The sequence below is a fragment of the Microcaecilia unicolor genome, chromosome 4 (assembly GCF_901765095.1).
Source record: "Microcaecilia unicolor chromosome 4, aMicUni1.1, whole genome shotgun sequence".
Lineage (NCBI taxonomy): Eukaryota > Metazoa > Chordata > Amphibia > Gymnophiona > Siphonopidae > Microcaecilia > Microcaecilia unicolor.
In genome coordinates this window covers 97,041,380-97,059,632 of record NC_044034.1, presented here as the reverse complement: position 1 = coordinate 97,059,632, position 18,253 = coordinate 97,041,380, and the positions used below count along the sequence as shown (strand labels likewise).

The 18,253-nt window shown below is 40.9% G+C and overlaps 1 protein-coding gene across 4 annotated transcripts in view; it reads right to left on the bottom strand.

The window, feature by feature from the left end:
- The window catches only part of ERICH6B (glutamate rich 6B), a 124,855-nt gene that overhangs the window by 45,861 nt on the left and 60,741 nt on the right, over nt 1-18,253 (bottom strand). For all 4 annotated transcript variants that reach the window (XM_030200510.1, XM_030200509.1, XM_030200511.1 and 1 more), the window contains exon 9: nt 9,789-9,922. In XM_030200510.1, the coding sequence (XP_030056370.1) occupies nt 9,789-9,922 (134 nt within the window). The remainder of the gene's footprint in view (nt 1-9,788; nt 9,923-18,253) is intronic.

Sequence of the window (18,253 nt, the reverse complement as noted above, 5' to 3'; positions counted from 1 at the left end):
CAAACTAAACCTAGCCCTAAAATGGCAAAAAAGGGGTTCTCTCCACACATGAGAACACACAACTTATACTACGAGAGGACAATAGACCCGGATCCGTTCTGGCAACAAATATACAACAACGACTGGTCAGCACATACATTATCTCTCAGAATGGGACAAAGATGCAGACACATACTAGACAAAATTGCACCCTTACAATAAGAACCTCACACAGACACAACTCGATACCGTGGTTCAATGAAGAACTGAAAAAACTAAACACAAAACTAGGAAACTGGAACGCGTATGGAGAAAATTAAAAGATGAACACTAACGCATGGAACACTACAAGGAAATATAAATAAGCAATAAAACAGACCAAAAGGTCGTACTACAAACTAAAATGGGGCCAGACTATAAGACAACGAAGAAACTATACCATCTCGTGAACAAACTACTAGACACAACACCGGTTACCACAACCATACTGATATCCCATTCGCAGACAACCTTGCTAAATATTTCAATGAAAAAATCATAAACCTACGCAAACCCTACCTCAGAACAACATGGACACCGAAAACTTCATTGATGGTCTAGACCCAACCCCTGGTGAATACCCTGCTGACCGAATTTGGTCCAATTTTGCTCTACTCACCGCCGACACAGTTACCCAGGCGATTAAACAATACTCAAACAGCCACTGTCAACTGGACATCTGCCCCAGCTACCTAATACGATCTGCTCCCCAACGCTTCATAATAGATCTCACATCACACCAAACTTCATGCTACAACAGGGTATATACCCTCAAGAAAAAGGCAACATCCTGCTCACTCCAATACCGAATGACACTAAGAAGAAAACAAACGATATTACCAACTACCGCCTAGTAGCTTCTATCCCATTAGTAGTCAAACTCATGGAAGGACTGGTGACCAAGCAACTCAATGACTACATAAACAAATTCACTATACTACATGAGTCACAATCAGGATTTTGACCCCTATATAGCACCGAAACAGTACTACTCACTCTTCTAACCAAATTCAAGCAGGAAACAGCAATAGGCAAGAGCATTCTCCTCCTCCAATTTGACATGTCAAGTGCATTCGACATGGTTAACCATAACATACTGCTAGGAATCCTAGAATACTTCGGAATCAGTGGTGGCACTCTGAATTGGATTAAGGGCTTTCTAACCACAAGAACATATCAAGTGAAATAAAAAACATATCGTCAGCATGGAAACCAGGCTGCGGAGTACCACAAGGATCACCACTATCACCGATCCTCTTCAACCTCATGATGACTCCACTAACCAAGACCCTATCCACCCAAGGCCTCAACCCATTTATCTATGCTGATGACGTTACATTATATATTCCATACAAACATGATCTGGCGGAAATCATCAACGAAATCAAACTAAGCTTAAACATCATGAATTCATGGGCAAATGCATTCCAACTAAAACTCAATACAGAAAAAACACACTGTCTCATTATCTCAACCCAATACAATACATACAAACCCACAAATTAACACCCCAGGATACACCCTCTCTGTCTCAGACAGCCTGAAAATTCTCGGAGTAATAATCGACTGTAACCTATCACTAGAGACCCAAGCAAAGTCCACCATAAAGAAAATGTGTTTCTCAATGTGGAAACTCAAATAGGTAAAACCATTCTTCCCGAGAGAAATATTTCGTAACCTGGTACAGTCCATGGTATTAAGCCACGCAGATTACTGTAATAGAATCTATGCGGGATGCAAGGATCAAATCATAAACTTCAGACCGCCCAAAATACAGCAGCCAGGCTTATATTTGGAAAAACACGTTTCGACAGCACCAAACCACTAAGAGAAAAGTTGCACTGGCTACCAATCAAAGAACGCATCACTTTCAAAATCTGCACGACTGTTCACAAAATTTAGGGCGAAGCACCGGGCTAAATAACAGACCTCATCGACCTGCCAATCAGAAACTCCACAAAATCTGCACGATCATATCTAAACCTCCACTACCCAAGCAGCGAAGGACTGAAATACAAATCCACCTATGCAACCAGCTTTTCCTACCTAAGCGCATAACTATGGAACGCATTGCCAAAAGCAGTAAAAACTACGCTCGACCACCTAAATTTTCGGAAAGCACTAAAGACAGACCTGTTCAGAAGAGCATACCCCAATGATCCGACATAAAAATACTGGTCACTTGCGACAACATAACCAAAGACTATAACAGGACATTACCTGACTCTTCTTCCCCCTTTCTCTCTCTAAGTTCCCCCAACTGTTTCCTACCATACATATACCTCATTATACCACAATATCACTTTGTATTCATTCATACTATGTATTTGTTCAAACCGCAATCAGCTAACACCGTTAACGGTTATATGTAAGCCACATTGAGCCTGCAAAAGGTGGGAAAATGTGGGATACAAATGCAACAAATAAATAAATAAATAAATAAATAAATAAATAAACTAGTTACATATACTTAGTTGCTATACAAACACTTCCATAGACGTGATTAGAACAGCTGTAGACTAAGGACATCCTTCTTTTAAATTTGAACGTTTCCTTTCCTTCAGTAATTGCTGTTGGAAGTCCTGAATTTGGGCCCTCCCTAGACTCCAAACACACATCCACAACACTCCCCCTTGTTGTTTGGATGTATGGCAGTGTCAGATATCCAAATCCTGCCTTTGCTAAATTGGAATTTGGACATTTCAAGCACATGGCCGTCTGTTTTGGCAATTTGAGACATTCATATACTCCGAAAATAAGCACCACAGTAGCACAGTAGATGACAGCAGATAAAGACCTGAATGGCCCATCTAGTCTGTCCAACAGTCACACTCATCAGTTCATGATTAAACCATAAGTATATCTGATCCTCATCTTTCTTTGCCATTTGTGGGACACAGACTGAGGAAGGCTGCCCGGCACTGTCCTTATGTCTCAGATACTGGAGTTGCTGTCAAAGCCCTCTCTAGTACATTCTACTCTATCTTGCCATATAGGGGATATAGACCGTCGAAGTCTGCCTGGCACTGTCCTTACGCTCCAAATACTGGAGTTGCTGTGAAACCCTCTTCAGCACATAGTAATCTGTCTTGCTATACATAGGACACAGACTATAGAAGCATGCCTGGCACTGGCCTTAGCTCCTCACAGTTGGAGTCGCTGTCTAAGCACCTCAAAGAATAGTTAAGCTCTGGAACTTGTTACTGGAGGATGCGGTAATGGCGCTTAGCATACCTGGGCTTAAAAGGTTTGGACTGGTTCCTGGAGGAAAGGCCTAGTGGTTAGGGTGGTGGACTTTGGTCCTGGGGAACTGAGGAACTGAGTTCGATTCCCACTTCAGGCACAGGCAGCTCCTTGTGACTCTGGGCAAGTCACTTAACCCTCCATTGCCCCATGTAAGCCGCATTGAGCCTGCCATGAGTGGGAAAGCGCGGGGTACAAATGTAACAAAAAAAAAAGTCCATAGTCTGTTATTGAGATGGACATGGGGGAAACCACTGCTTGCCCTGGGATTGATAGCATGGAATGTTGCTACTAATTGGGTTTCTGCCAGGTACTTGTGACCTGGATTGACCACTGTTGGAAGCAGGATACTGGACGAGACGGACCATTTGTCTGACCCAGTATGGCTATTCTTATGTTTTTATGACCCACCACTTCCTGAACTGATCAGCTGAATGGACCCACAAACTAGTGCTTCCCTAAGAAACGTGCAAGTTCCTACAATTTTATTAATGTTCTTTAATATTTGGGTCTACAGTAGGTCAGGGAGGCATGATTTATAATCTTAAGTGACCGTAGAGTAGCATATTTCAGAATTAATATTAGTACAAAAAAGGCTCGATACCACCAATACGCAACCAAATAAAAGTAGCATAAATATTATAAGCAATCTTACATATTTTATTTACAACAATTAGTAAACATATATAAATATGTATTAACCCCAACCATACAATCTGCAGAGCTTGAAATTAACTTAACTATATTTAATTTGCAGATAAAAAATAAAGTACTTGGTCATAGGATTCTTTCATGGTGAAAGCAACATCTAAACACAGTAATCCACAGGGAGCTCAATAGTTGTATATCCAAGGCAGAGATCCAAAGAGAAAAATCAAAGATGACTCTGATGACTAACGTGGATCAAAAGACTATTGTAGAAAAAAACTTTACACAACACCACAGAACAGAACAGTGCTGAATGATGAAATCTCCAAAAAACAGTGTAATTCCATATTTCAAGAAGCAGCACCGTCCCATATTTATGTCCAACATATGTCATGTTTCACCAGACAATTAGCTTCCTCAGGGCAAGACTAAACTGTATAATAAATCATGATGTTCTTTATGAATCAATGTTTCTTGTTTGTCACATTCAAACAGAAAAACTGATGGCAAATAAAGACCATATGGCCTATTGAGTCTTCCCATCTGTACCAACTACTAGGTTCTACAATCCCTTCTTCTCCCTTAGAGATCCTCTGTGCTTGGCCCTCGCTTTCTTGAAATTCAGGTACAATCCTCATCTTCACCATCTCTGCTGAGGGGTCATTCTATGAATTTAGCATCCTTTCCATAATAAATATTGCTTAGATTACTCCTGAGTCTATCCTCTTTCACCTTCAACCTATGCCCCCTTGTTCCAGAACTTCCATTTGATTGAAAGAGACTTGCCTCCTGTGCATTCATAGGATTTAAATGGTGCATTTAGAGGGATTTACATGTCTCTATCATATCTCCTGTCTCCTGCTTTTCCTCCAACGTATTCATATTGTGGTCTTTAAGTCTGTCCCCATATGCTTTATGATGAAGACTATTTTAGTAGCTGTCCCCTGGAGCAACTTCATTCTGTTTAGATCTTTTGAAGTTACGTTCTTCAGAACTGTACACAGTAGTCAAAATGAGGTCTCACCAGAAAATTATACAGAGACAGCATTATGTCCTTTTTCCTGCTGACTATTCCTCTTCCTATGCACCCAAGCATTCATTTTCCTTTTGCAGCCACCTTTTCAACCTGTTTGACCACCTAAGAGCAACAGATACAATTACTCTTGTCCTGCAGTTCTTACACACATAGAAGTATTTCAGCCCTATACGGTAATGTTCTCTTGGCTTTTTGCAACCCAAGTGCATGACCCCACATTTTTAGCAGTGTTGCTGGATCTCTCCTGTTATTCAGACATTTTAGGATATCTACTCTATTGCAGATTTTGATATCACCTGCAAAGAGGCAACCCTTTCCTGACTGCCCAACTGCAATATCACTTACAAAATGTTAAAAAGAACTAGACTAAAAACCAATCCCTGCAGCACATCACCCTTATCCTCAGAGTGAACTCCATTTACCACTACCCTTTGTCACCTTCCACTCAACCAGTTTTTAACCAAGTCAGTCACTAACTGCACTCAGTTTATAAGTCACCCATATGGTACTGTGTCAAAGACTTTGCTGGACTCTAAGAGGGGTATAATCAAAATGGACGCCCAAGTTTTGTTGAGGACGTCCTCGCAAAATGTCCCGATGGAGGGGCAGGGAAACCCGTATTATCAAAACAAGATGGACGTCCATCTTTCATTTCAATAATACGGTCGGGGACACCCAAATCTTGAAATTTAGGTCATCCTTAGAGATGGTCGTCCCTAGACTTGGTCGTTTCTGATTTTCGGCGATAATGGAAACCAAGGACGCCCATCTCAGAAATGACCAAATGCAAGCCCTTTGGTCATGGGAGGAGCCAGCATTTGTAGTGCACTGGTCCCCTGACATGCCAGGACACCAACCGGACACCCTAGGGGCACTGCAGTGGACTTCATAAAATGCTTCCAGGAACATAGCTCCCTTACTTTGTCTGCTGAGCCTCCCCTAAAACCCACTACCCACAACTGTACACCACTACCATAGCCCTTACAGGTGAAGGGGGGCACCTAGATGTGGGTACAGTGGGTTTCTGGTGGGTTATGGAGGGCTCGCTGTTTCCTCCACAAACGTAACAGGTAGGGAGGGGGATGGGCCTGGGTCCGCCTGCCTGAAGTGCACTGCACCCACTAAACTGCTCCAGGGACCTGCATGCTGCTGTGATGGAGCTGACATCTGAGGCTGGCATAGAGGCTGTCAAAAATATTTTGAAAGATGTTTTTTGAGGGTGGGAGGGGGTTAGTGAACACTGGGGGAGTAAGGGGAGATCATCCTCAATTCTCTCCGGTGGTCATCTGGTCATTTCGGCCACCTCTTTGTGCCTTGGTTGTAAGAAAAACAGGACCAGGTAAAGTAGTCCAAGTGCTCGTCAGGGATACCCTTTTTTTTCCATTATGGGTTGAGGACGTCCATGTGTTAGGCGCACCCAAGTCCCGCCTTCGCTATGCCTCCGATACGCCCCCTTGAACTTTGGCCATCCCTGTGACGGAAAGCAGTTGGGGACGTCCAAAATCGGCTTTCAATTATACCGATTTGGATGACCCTGTGAGAAGGACGCCCATCTTCCGATTTGTGTCGAAAGCTGGGTGACCTCTTTCGAAAATGAGCCTGTAAGTAAACCACATTTAACACTCTCCCTCAATATAACTGTTTGGCCACTCAGTCAAATAAATGAACCAGATTCATCTGACAAGATCTAAGTACACTAAAACCATGAGGCCTAGGATCCTTCAGTATTTTGAATTCCAGAGACTACACTATTCTCCTTTTTACTCATTTATGCCAGTATTCTTTCAGTTTCCTGCCAACCTGTATACAACTTGTCTTGAGCTTGGATTTGGAAATATGTGCATTCAAATCTGATACTAGCAAAGGTACAGGATTCTATGCCCCTTCCCAGAACACCTTTGTATGGTTGTAGTAGATACATTTACATAGATGTTTGCTAATAGTTCTACGTAATTTTGTAAAATTGTTTATAATATTTATGCACCTTTTAATTTTGCTGAGGATATATATATATATAAAGAGAAGAAAAATGTTGGCATCACTGATCTGCAACCAAACTTTTATTAAGGGACTCTTATCAGCTTTATTCCAATTTGTGAAATATTCTTTGATATTATAACAAAATTTAATGAGGGTCCCCCAGGAGCCCTCCCCAGCACATCAACTACTCATCTTTAAGCTACATTGAGGGGCATAATCGAACGCGAACGCCCATCTCTATGGGCGCCTATATCTGTGGACGCCTATTTCCATGGGCGGGACAACCCGTATTTTCGAAAAAAGATGGGCGCCCATCTTTTTCCGATATGGGTTGTGCGGGGCAAATGCCTAGGAGTTGGCCGTTTTTCAGCTGGGCGCTATTGGTTTTCAGCGATAATGAAAACCGAAGGCGCCCATCTCAAAAACAAACAAATCAAAGGCATTGGGTCGTGGGAGGGGCCAGGATTTGTAGTGCACTGGTCCCCCTCACATGCCAGGACACCAACTGGGCACCCTAGGGGGCACTTTTACAAATTAACAAAAAACAGTAAAAGAGCTCCCAGGTGCATAGCACCCTTCCCTTGTGTGCTGAGCCCCCCAAATCCCCCCAAAACCCACTGCCCACAAATCTATACCATTACCATAGCCCTAAGGGGTGAAGGCGGGCACCTGCATGTGGGTACAGTGGGTTTTGGAGGGCTCAGCATTAACCAGCACAAGTGTAACAGGTAGGGGGGATAGGCCTGGGTCCGCCTGGCTGAAGTCCACTGCACCCACTAACAACTGCTCCAGGGACCTGCATACTGCTGTGATGGAGCTGGGTATAACATTTGAGACTGGCATACAGGCTGGGAAAAAGTTGTTAAAGTTCTTTTTTTTGGGTGGGAGGGGGTTAGTGACCACTGGGGGAGTCAGGGGAGGTCATCCCCGATTCCCTCCGGTGGTCATCTGGTCATTTAGGGCACTTTTTTGGGACTTGTTCGTGAAAAAAAAAAAGGGTCCAAAAAAGTGACCTAAATTCTCGCTAAAAACGGCTATTTTTTTTCCATTATCGGCGAAAGCCGCCCATTTCTGTTCGGCCGATAACCACGCCTTCGCCATGCCTCCAATACGCCCCCGTGATCTTTGTTCATCTCCGTGATGGACTGCAGTTGAGGACGCCAAAAATCGGGTTTCGATTATACCGATTTGGGCGTCCACGGGAGAAAGACGCCCATCTCCCGATTTGGGTCGAAATATGGGCGTCTTTCTCTTTCGAAAATAAGGTGCATTGTCTCATATACCGACAAGTATCTGGAGGACACTTCATATATGTCAGCCATATTTAAAGGGCAATTCTGTAAACTAGGCACTAACATTTATGTGCATATCACATGTATAAATGGTTAGAATATTTGCATATAAGCACATATGTGCACACAGGTACCCATATATGCCAATATTCCACCTATGTGTATTCTGTAAATAGGTGCTGATCATGCATAGCTCATATTTGCAAGGGGTGTACACATGCATGGGTAGGACATACATAAGACTCCCACTTACACATTTAACTAACAGAACACTGTAAGTTACACATGTTGTGACACATTTAGGTGCTAACACTCACAGCAGCTCTATGGCACCAATACCAGGTTAGGCTAGTATTCTATAATGGAACCTGGGCACTTTGTGTTCTGTTATAGAACAGGCTTATATTGTGTGGCCTTAGGACTCCTAAATGAAGGATAGTTTAAAAATTGGGCATGACAGAATGAGTATGTTGGGGCTAGTTCCCTTTCTACTATTTGCTATTTTAGCCCCTACTCTTCTCCCTTCCTCTAGAACAAGAACTCGAGAAGAAACTCCAAAGAAACCTTTTAAAATCAGAGTTTCCCCTCTGTCTTTATCAATAGAGGATAATTAAAGGGCTTGAATCACTATTGGGCTCATTTTCAAAAGAGAAGGACGTCCATCTTTCGACATAAATCGGAAGATGGACGTCCATCTTGTTTCGAAAGTACGGTTTCCCCTGCCCCTGGATTTCGCCGTTTTTCAAGGACGTCCAAATCGCAACTTGGATGTCCCTTTCGAAAATGTCCCTCCACGGTTCTTTTCCCATTCTGTGTCTATGGGAAAAGATATATGAAAAGTGATATATGAATGGCCCATTGAACTCTTTATTCTGTCTCTGACAGTGGTCATTCGGGCCCACTAGGAAGTACTCACAAAATATGAATGAGGAGCTGCATTCCTTGTTGCTCACTTCCAGAAACTGCAGATAGCAACTCTCCAAGTCAACCTGGTTAATGGTCATTAACGGATTTTTCCTTCAGGAACTTGTTCAAACTTGCTTTAAACTCTGCTCACTATTAACTTTGGCTATCCACTAGCAACAAACTCCACAGCTTAACTCTGTGTAAACTGAAACATTTTTTTTCTTAAATTTATTTTAAATCTGACATTATTTGAAGAGGCAAATAGCTGTTCTCTGTTAACTTGCTCTATACCACTTATGATTTTACAACCTGTATCATAGCCCTTCTTGGTTGTCTCTTTTAGAATTCTAACATTTTTAACATTTCTTCATAAGGGCATTCCATCCCCTTTATCATTTTTGTTGCCCTCTCTTGTAGTTCTACTGCATCTTTTTTTTTTAGATGGGGTGACCAGAACTGTGAAAAATATGTAAGGTGTGGTCACTCCATGGATTTATATTGAGGCATTACGACATGCTCATTTTATTCACTTTTCCTTTCCAAATATTTCCTAACATTCCATTTGCTTGATGAATTAATGTACAAATTCATTGTGAATGCGTGTTGAGTTGAGAAATACAAAGCACCCCTGGATTAAAAATATATCAATGATGTTGTTAACATACCTTTAAATACTTGGTCTGTATTATAGCAGCTGACATGAACAAATCATCAGGTTCTTCTTCTTCTTCCACAGGAAAAGAAGACCATAAGTTCTTTGCTTCCGATAACCTGAATGAAATTTTTCTATCAAGCATAGCTGGAACGGTACAAAAATATTTTTGAGATTCTAATATTCTAATTCGATGTCTTGAATTCTAAGTACTGGGGAATCTATCCCACAACCCATAGTGAATAAAGAGTTTCTAAAGTGGTTTAATTTCCACCTCTATCACTTTCACAGATTGAGACATGGAAGTATGTTAAAGCCTTGTAAAGGCAGGATTCTTCGTAATACTTTAGTGAGAGAGGATGCAGGAAAGCAGGAGACAGTGCCCTTTTAGCTTGATAACATTGGTATTTTGATCCTGCCTATTCCAGCACCAGCCTGGGAGGTATGGTCTAAGATTTGGATCTTAGGTGTGATATACACCAAGGGAGATGAACCATGACCCCACAAGTTGCAAAGGCAAGTGGGGATGACCAAGCAAATGAGGAAAAGGAAACCTGGTGCACAAAAGTGTCCTTTATTGAAATGAAACCATATCAATGCCAGATCATTGAGTGCATAAGGAGTCAATACGGATGGTGTTTTGGCACAGTCCATAAATTCTGAGTTGATACAGTGGGTTGAATTGATAAAGTTCTATGACATCCAAAGTCAATAGATTAGAAAGCTTCACAATCGCTAGTGTGAATGAACCATCAGTGTGTGAGAGAGGATTCAGGAAATCATAATCAGGAAATAGCACCCTTTTAGTTTGATAATATTGGTGTTTTGACCCAGCCTGAGATGTGTGGTCCTTATAAGATTCTGGATCCTATGTTATAGAAATGATGGTCTATCAGCAATTTGTATTATTTTGGTTAGATAGGCTCCTAGTGGATATTGATTTCCGTTAGGGACCAGGCCTAAAAAGTCAAAGAATCCCTTTATCTCCAGAAGAAATAACCATAATTCCAGGACTCATTCATGCACACATTTTATTTGAAAATTTTACAGATACTCTATTATAAAAATTCGCCCTTTATACCTGAAATTTAAATCCACATGAAGGAAAGAATTCCTAGATGCCATAATCTTTTCAGACAGAATGAATGTCCCTTTTCTAAAATAAACCTTTAAGATAAGGAGATCAAAACTGTGTACTAAAGCACTGTAAAAATACACTCCGGCCGCTATTCAGCCCATGGGAGGCAGGACAGCTAAATGCTACAATTGGCGGTAAGCCAGGATATTCAATGCCGGGCTGTTTTCGGTGACTGGCATGGAGTATCTGGTTTTTTTTCCGGCCAGCTTAAACTTAATTGGCCATGTTAATATTTAGCGTTGGCTGGTTAAGTTTATAGTGGCCAAGGATAGGATTGCTATTTATGTAGTACAATTTGAAGTGCTGAATATTTGCAACTAGCTGGTTATATTGCACAATTTAGATGGTTAGCACTATGCGATAAGGATTAATATTCAGCGGAGAAAAATGAACTTGCGGAACTATTGTTAGTAATATGTAATTTATCTTTAAAATCAAGCATGGTTCTGGAAGATTGGAGGGTGGCCAATGTATCGCCAATTTTTTAAAATGGTTCCAGAGGAGATCCGGGAAATTATAGACTGGTGAGCTTGACGTCAGTGCCAGGCAAAATGATAGAGACTATTATAAAGAACAAAATTACAGAACATATTCAAAAGCATGGATTAATGAGACAAAGCCAACATGGATTTAGTGAAAGAAAATCTTGCCTCTCCAATCTATTACATATTTTGAAGGGGTGAACGAACATATGGATAAAGGTGATCCGGTCGATATTGTGTATCTGGATTTTCAAAAGGCGTTTGACAAAGTACCTCATGAAAGACTCCAGAGGAAATTGGAGAGCCATGGGATAGGAGGTAGTGTCCTACTGTGGATTAAAAACTGGTTAAAAGATAGAAAACAGAGAGTAGGGTTAAATGGTCAGTATTCTCAATGGATAAGGGTAGATAGTGTGGTTCCCCAGGGGTCTGTGTCGGGACTGCTGCTTTTTAACATATTTATAAATGAGATGGTTGTAACTAGTGAGGGAATTAAATTTGCTGACAATACAATGTTATTCAAAGTTGTTAAAATCGCAAGAGGATTGTGAAAAATTATTATAGTTACTTAATGCAAGGTTCTACATTAGGAGTCACTGACCAGGAAAGGGATCTAGGAGTCATCGTTGATGATATGTTGAAACCCTCTCCTCAGTGTGTGGTGGCGGCGGCTAAGAAAGCAAATAGAATGTTAGGTATTATTAGGAAAAGAATGGAAAACAAAAATGAGGATGTTATATTTGTATCCCTCCATGGTGCAACCGCACCTTGAATATTGTGTTCAGTTCTGGTCACCACATCTCAAAAAAGATATAGTTTAATTAGAAAAGGTACAGAGAAGGGCGATGAAAATGATAAAGGGGATGGGACGACTTCTCTATGAGGAAAGGCTAAAGCGGCTAGGGTTCTTCAGCTTGTACAAAAGATGGATGAGGGGAGATATGATAGAGGTCTATAAAATAATTATAATGAGTGGAGTGGAATGGGTAGATGTCAATCGCTTGTTTACTCTTTCCAAAAATACTAGGACTAGGGGGAATGTAATGAAGCTACAAAGTAGTAAATTTAAAATGAATGGAGAAAATATTTCTTTACTCAACTCTCTGGACTTCATTGTAGGAGAATGTAGTAAAAGCAGTTAGCTTAGCACGGTTTAAAAAAGGTTTGGATGGCTTCCTAAAGGAACAGGCCATAGACCATTATTAAAATGGACTTGTGGAAAATCCACTGCTTATTTCTAGAATAAGCAGCATAAAATGTTTTGTACTGTTTTGGGATCTTGCCAGGTACTTGTGACCTGGATTGTCCACTGTTGGAAACTGTATGCTGGGCTTGATGGACCTTTGGTCTGTCCCAGTTTGGTAATACTTATGTACTTACAACTGGCTCTCTCATGCTGAATATTAACATTTAGCCAGTTATCTGCTATTTAACTGGCCAGGAGCCGGTCCTGGCTGTTTAAATAGCACTGAATATTGGCTGGACTGTATGTGGAGTTATAGTTTAGTGCTATATAATGCAAACTGCAAGTGTGGAAGTCTTTTAAAAAGTTCTGATTCCAGAATATCTCTTTTTCTCCTCTGACGAGTAAAACTAAATCAGGCACACAAGGGGAGTGACATCATCCAATGACAATGGGATGGAACAGTTTTCCCAAAGCTCAGCACCAGTATAACATTGAGCATACACAACACTTCCCACGTGTAGCAATTCCCTCAGTCTCCTCAGTTTTTTTTCCCACTCTGCCCAACAGACACACAAAGAAAGTTGTCATCAAAAAAAGTTTTTTTTGAAGAGAATTCTTCATTTTGTCATTTTTTCTTATTTAAAAAGTTAATTCATCTCTCAGTTTTAGTTTATTTCTCACCATGGAGCCATGGCACTCTCCAAACTGGGATTGTAAACTTTCTCTACCTGCAACAGAAGGATGATCAATAGCATGAGATATGTACCACACACTAGCAAGACAACTGTAGCAAGTGTGGAAGTATATTCCTGGGGCCCAGAAAACAATATCCCTTCTGGCTATGCAAATATAAGGTATTATTAGGTTTCAATGTACTGTTTTCAAGTTTACCTCTTTTATTGTATTTATGTTTATTCTTGGTTATTTTACTACTGTTATGCTGTTAACAAAATTGTAAGTTTTATGTTAAACTGTACTTGCTGAACACTGCCTTGGGTGAATCTCTTCATAAAGGCAGTTAATAAATCTCAATTAAATCAATAAATCAATAAATAAATAAGGTTGAGAATTCCTCTTCTAGATGAAGAGAAAGTCTTTGGTGCTGTAACCCACTGGCTCTGCAGAGTCCCAATAGATCTTTCTTGAAAAACTGTCTCTGTACCCTAATGCAGTGGCCAAAGAGTGTTATAATGAAATAGGGGATGCACTGAACGTCTTGGGAATAAGCACATGACTTGGCTGAGGCTTCTTCACTACAAGCTCATAGATCCTCAGTGCTGACACACTGATCCATGCAACAGCAACTCCCCAAAGCGTGTAGTTCCAAGGAGGTTTATAAGCAAAAGACGTCTGTCATGACACTCTTCTGAAGCAGAAAAACTTGCTACCTCCTGCGCTGGCTCTTCTGTATTCAAGAAATCCTACCATCAGCTTTCTGGCACAGACTCAAGTAATGTGCTGGCTTCAGTGCAATGCTCTGCAAATATTGATATAGTTTGTCCATCTGCATCCCCAACAGCTCCACAAATAGACTCCATTATTATGAACAGACACATACATCCTCTTCATCTCCTTTGTCTGTGCAAAACTCTATGCTTTTGCCACCTTCTGGGTGCAACTACCGTAGGAAAAAGTTCACAAAGGTCAAGTCTACAAATACAACTCTACTAACTTCCATTCCAATCTAGGTTACAGTGGCATAGAAATCCTTTTCTTTGATTTCATTTTCTTACTGGACCAACCTCATTCCTTTTTGTAAAGAATGCTCAATGACTTTATGAAAGGGTCCTGCATAAGTATTTGAGATTCATTTATGAAGCTCCATGCTAATTTATGCTTCCAATATCTCAGTCCATCCAGATCACTCTGGCACAAAGAAGAGCACAATCTTTTCAGGATCCAGTAATTTCATTATTATCTTTCTCAGATTTTGAGTTGCACAAAGACCATTCCTTGCCACCATCCTCTCTTCTCCTGGTCCAATACTAGACTGCTCTGGAAGGCTAAAAGGATCTATATAGACTCAGACTGATGGCTCCTCTGGAGGAAATTATTTATCCACCAGTATTTCTCCAGATTATTTATCCACCAGTACTTCTTTAGACCAAACATATCTGACCTTGACTCAGGTTCTTATTGATATGAAAAAAGTTTGTGCAAAAGATGGCAAAGCCTTTTCCATTTCAACAAGAACCTGAGTCAAGGCCAGATATTAGTTTGTCACAATTTATTAAAGCTCTTAAGGAGTCCCAGTTCACAGACTCCTTCCAGAACAGCAAACCCACATGTGGAAAATGCCTGTTTAGGCACAATCTGTGTCTAAGAAATTATACTTCATATATAAAGTACAGCCTATGCCTGAATTCAACAAAGTTTCCCATTGTTTAGTGGTAGTTAAATCTGCTATAAGAAAGGCTAAAAGGTGCAGAGACCACTCTAATAAAGTACCTGAGATTCCTAAACCATTTGGCTCTATCATATATATAGTAACATAGTAAGTGATGGCAGATAAAGACCTGAACGGTCCATCCAGTGTGCCCAACAGTCATACTTATTATCAATTAATGATTAAATCAACAATGAATGTGATATTATATACTTTATCATGAATCTTTCGTGGGCATTTCTGGGACATAGACCGTAGAAGTCTGCCCGGCTCTATCCTTATGTTCCACCTACTCCTTCCCATTAACTCTGTCCAGTGCAACATATACACACATTGATCCAAAAATGTACAAAGAATATCTGACACCCTTCCTTCTACAGCACAATTTTACATCTGTCACCTCAGAGATTGATGGATATGGTACTGTGCAAGCTAAATTGGTGGTTGCTCCTTGCTCTTTTTCTGGGACAAGGTCAAAGAAATGGTTGACACTATCAAAGACAACTGCATTAACCTTTATCAACTGCCTACTCTAATCTCTGAGACCACATCATCTTCTAGACATATGAGCATCACCCCATATGGTTTTTCTTTAGAAAAAGAAGCCTCTTCCCTTTTGCAAGAAAAAATCAGCAGGTGTAGGGCCAAGCTTATTCTAGGCCCCATCAGAAAGAAAGAAGGAAGCCTAGCAAACTGCTCTAGCTCTATCCAAATAAACGTAATCTTTATGACAGAAACATCTTTTTCTACCAGTTGTGAACTGGTCACCTTTCCAGGACCTGGCCAGGGCTGACCCTGCTTAGCTTCCTTCACAAATGTTCATCAACACCAGGCTTCTTATAACTAAAGGTTTTATTAGTTGCCATTTAACATAATCTTCATGGCTTATTCCTTCTTCAACTTAAACATTTCTTCTCCAATTCAAACATTTCTTCTTTAACTCAACCATAACCAAAAAGGCATTTACTCAGAGTCTTGTAATTAAACCCTTTTCAGACTTAAAAGTAGTTCCTCAAACTTTCACAGTTCAAACAGCCAAACAAAAGCATTTACTTTTCGTTCTCAGAGGGTAGTGCAGCTGTCACCTTTTCAGCAGAGAGTTTCAAAAGTCCACAGAGTTCAGCCAGTACCTTCAAGGGGATCTTCTTCCTCCAGCTGCCAGGTCTCCAGCTCCTCTCTCCACTTTCACCACTCAGGCAGGTATAAGGTGGTTAATTAGCTTCTCCACCCCTTTAGGCTCTTCCCCCTAATTCCAGGCAGGACCCAGCCCATAACCACCTACACCTGTTTCTAGCCCAGGCGTCTCCTTGGTCCTAGCAACCTCCACCTGGACATTCCCCTACTGGCTCCCTCTAGTGACTCATCCCGGGCATTTCCCCCCATTTCTATGGGAACAGCACCATCTAGTGGCCTACCCAGGATAGGACAGCCCCTTATTCTTCACACAGTTAATGCCCTTCCTGTGGGAGACTGCATACAATTTTTGCTGAAGGTAAGGAAGAAAATAACAGACTCTTGAGTGCTCAGAATAATTAAATTGTCTTTATTTTTCCATGGAGGTTGCTTAGCTGGGAACACTCATCACGATCTCATAACCACCTTCACTACAATGAGGTCAACATACTTCAAACCAACACAATAGAAATTGTCTTATCCCAAGAGAAAAACAGTGTTCTAATCCATGTAATTCTTTACCCTGAAGAAGTCAGTGACTAGGATGGGGGTGAGAAGTGGGGGTAAGAGGGGGGACTGCACCCCATTTCAGATCTCAGCCTCTTCCTTGCAAAAAGAAAGGTTCAAAATTAACACCTTGTCCATCATACTTCCCTACTTAACCAAATGTTTCAAAGATATTTGCTTATATTCATATACCAGCTCAGCAAAATTATTTATTTATAGATTTATGATCCACAATTCTACCAAAACGTTTACCCATGGCTGCTCACAGAATCAACACATAACACCTAGTAGCCATAACAGCTCACCTACAGAGTCAAGGTCTCCTTATTTTTCAATAGGCAGATGACTAGGTTCTATCAGCTCTGCCTCAAGCTCTTGGATCCTCTTTGAGAAACGAGGCCTTAGTTTTCTATCAGTTTTTAAGGTTCTTGATAAATGTCAACAAATTCAACCTTCTACCATCCCAGAAGAATCCTTTCACTGGGGCATGTCTGTGGACACTGATCAGCTTTTGCTCTGGAAGACAGACAGCAGAAAATTGTCAAGAATGTATTATCTAAACAGCTTTTCCCTAGGTCATGGCCAGCTTTTGCTTAGAAACGTTAGGCCATGTGGCATTCACAGTACATATAGTCCCTTTTCTTCATCTCAAACTGAGAAAGATGGAAAGGGACCTGAAGTTTCAATGGAATCTGACTTTCAACCACTCATCTTACAAGATCTTTCCTTCTGCATGTCTGTGAGGACCTACTGCAATGATGGACCACAGAATCCAACCTGGTAAAGTGAACCCCCTTTATGCATCAGCAGAATCACTGTGTACATACTACAAATGCTTCAAACACTGGTGGGAGAGCTCTTCTTGAGTTTTGGCACACACAAGGGCATCTGTTCAAGAGCTGAGAGGCTTCTCCACATCAGCCATCTAAAGTTAAGAGCAAATACTTTACTTTCTTTGGCTATTTGTACATCTTCTACATGATCAGTCAGTGCTGATCAAAAATGATCACTCAATCAGGAAGTAAAGTTTTATATCAATAAACAAGAAGAGACTGGATCCCTTTGACTATATGATCCTCAGTCACATATCCAAACAAGCCAATTACATCCCCAGAATACAAAACCAGCTACTGGACAGATTCAGCAGAGTTCTCCAACCTCATAAGTAGTCACTGGACCCAGAAGTGGTACAATCCATCTTCCAAAAGAGATAAACATTACAAATAGGCTTGTTTGCGCCCAGCGAAAATACCAAGCTTCTCCTCTACTGTTCAAGGCAGATATCTCTGACTCACCTTGCACAAGATGTGCTAGCCATAGACTGGACTTAGTCTCTCCTCCATGCATATCAATCTATACTCCTAATAGCTAAAACTGCAGAAATTTCAAAGAAAACTGGGTGCAATTATTTTCATAGCATTGTATTTGACTCTACAGAACTGTTTTCACCTTTTCAAGAGGCTATAGGTTCAACTTATACTCCAACCTTTATAATGGAAAACGTGAATCCTAGTTTCAAATCTCTGGCTCTAAGGGCATGGAAACTGGTGTTTTGCCCAAGGCCACGAACCCTTTCAATATCCACCAAACACCATATCTATACTAT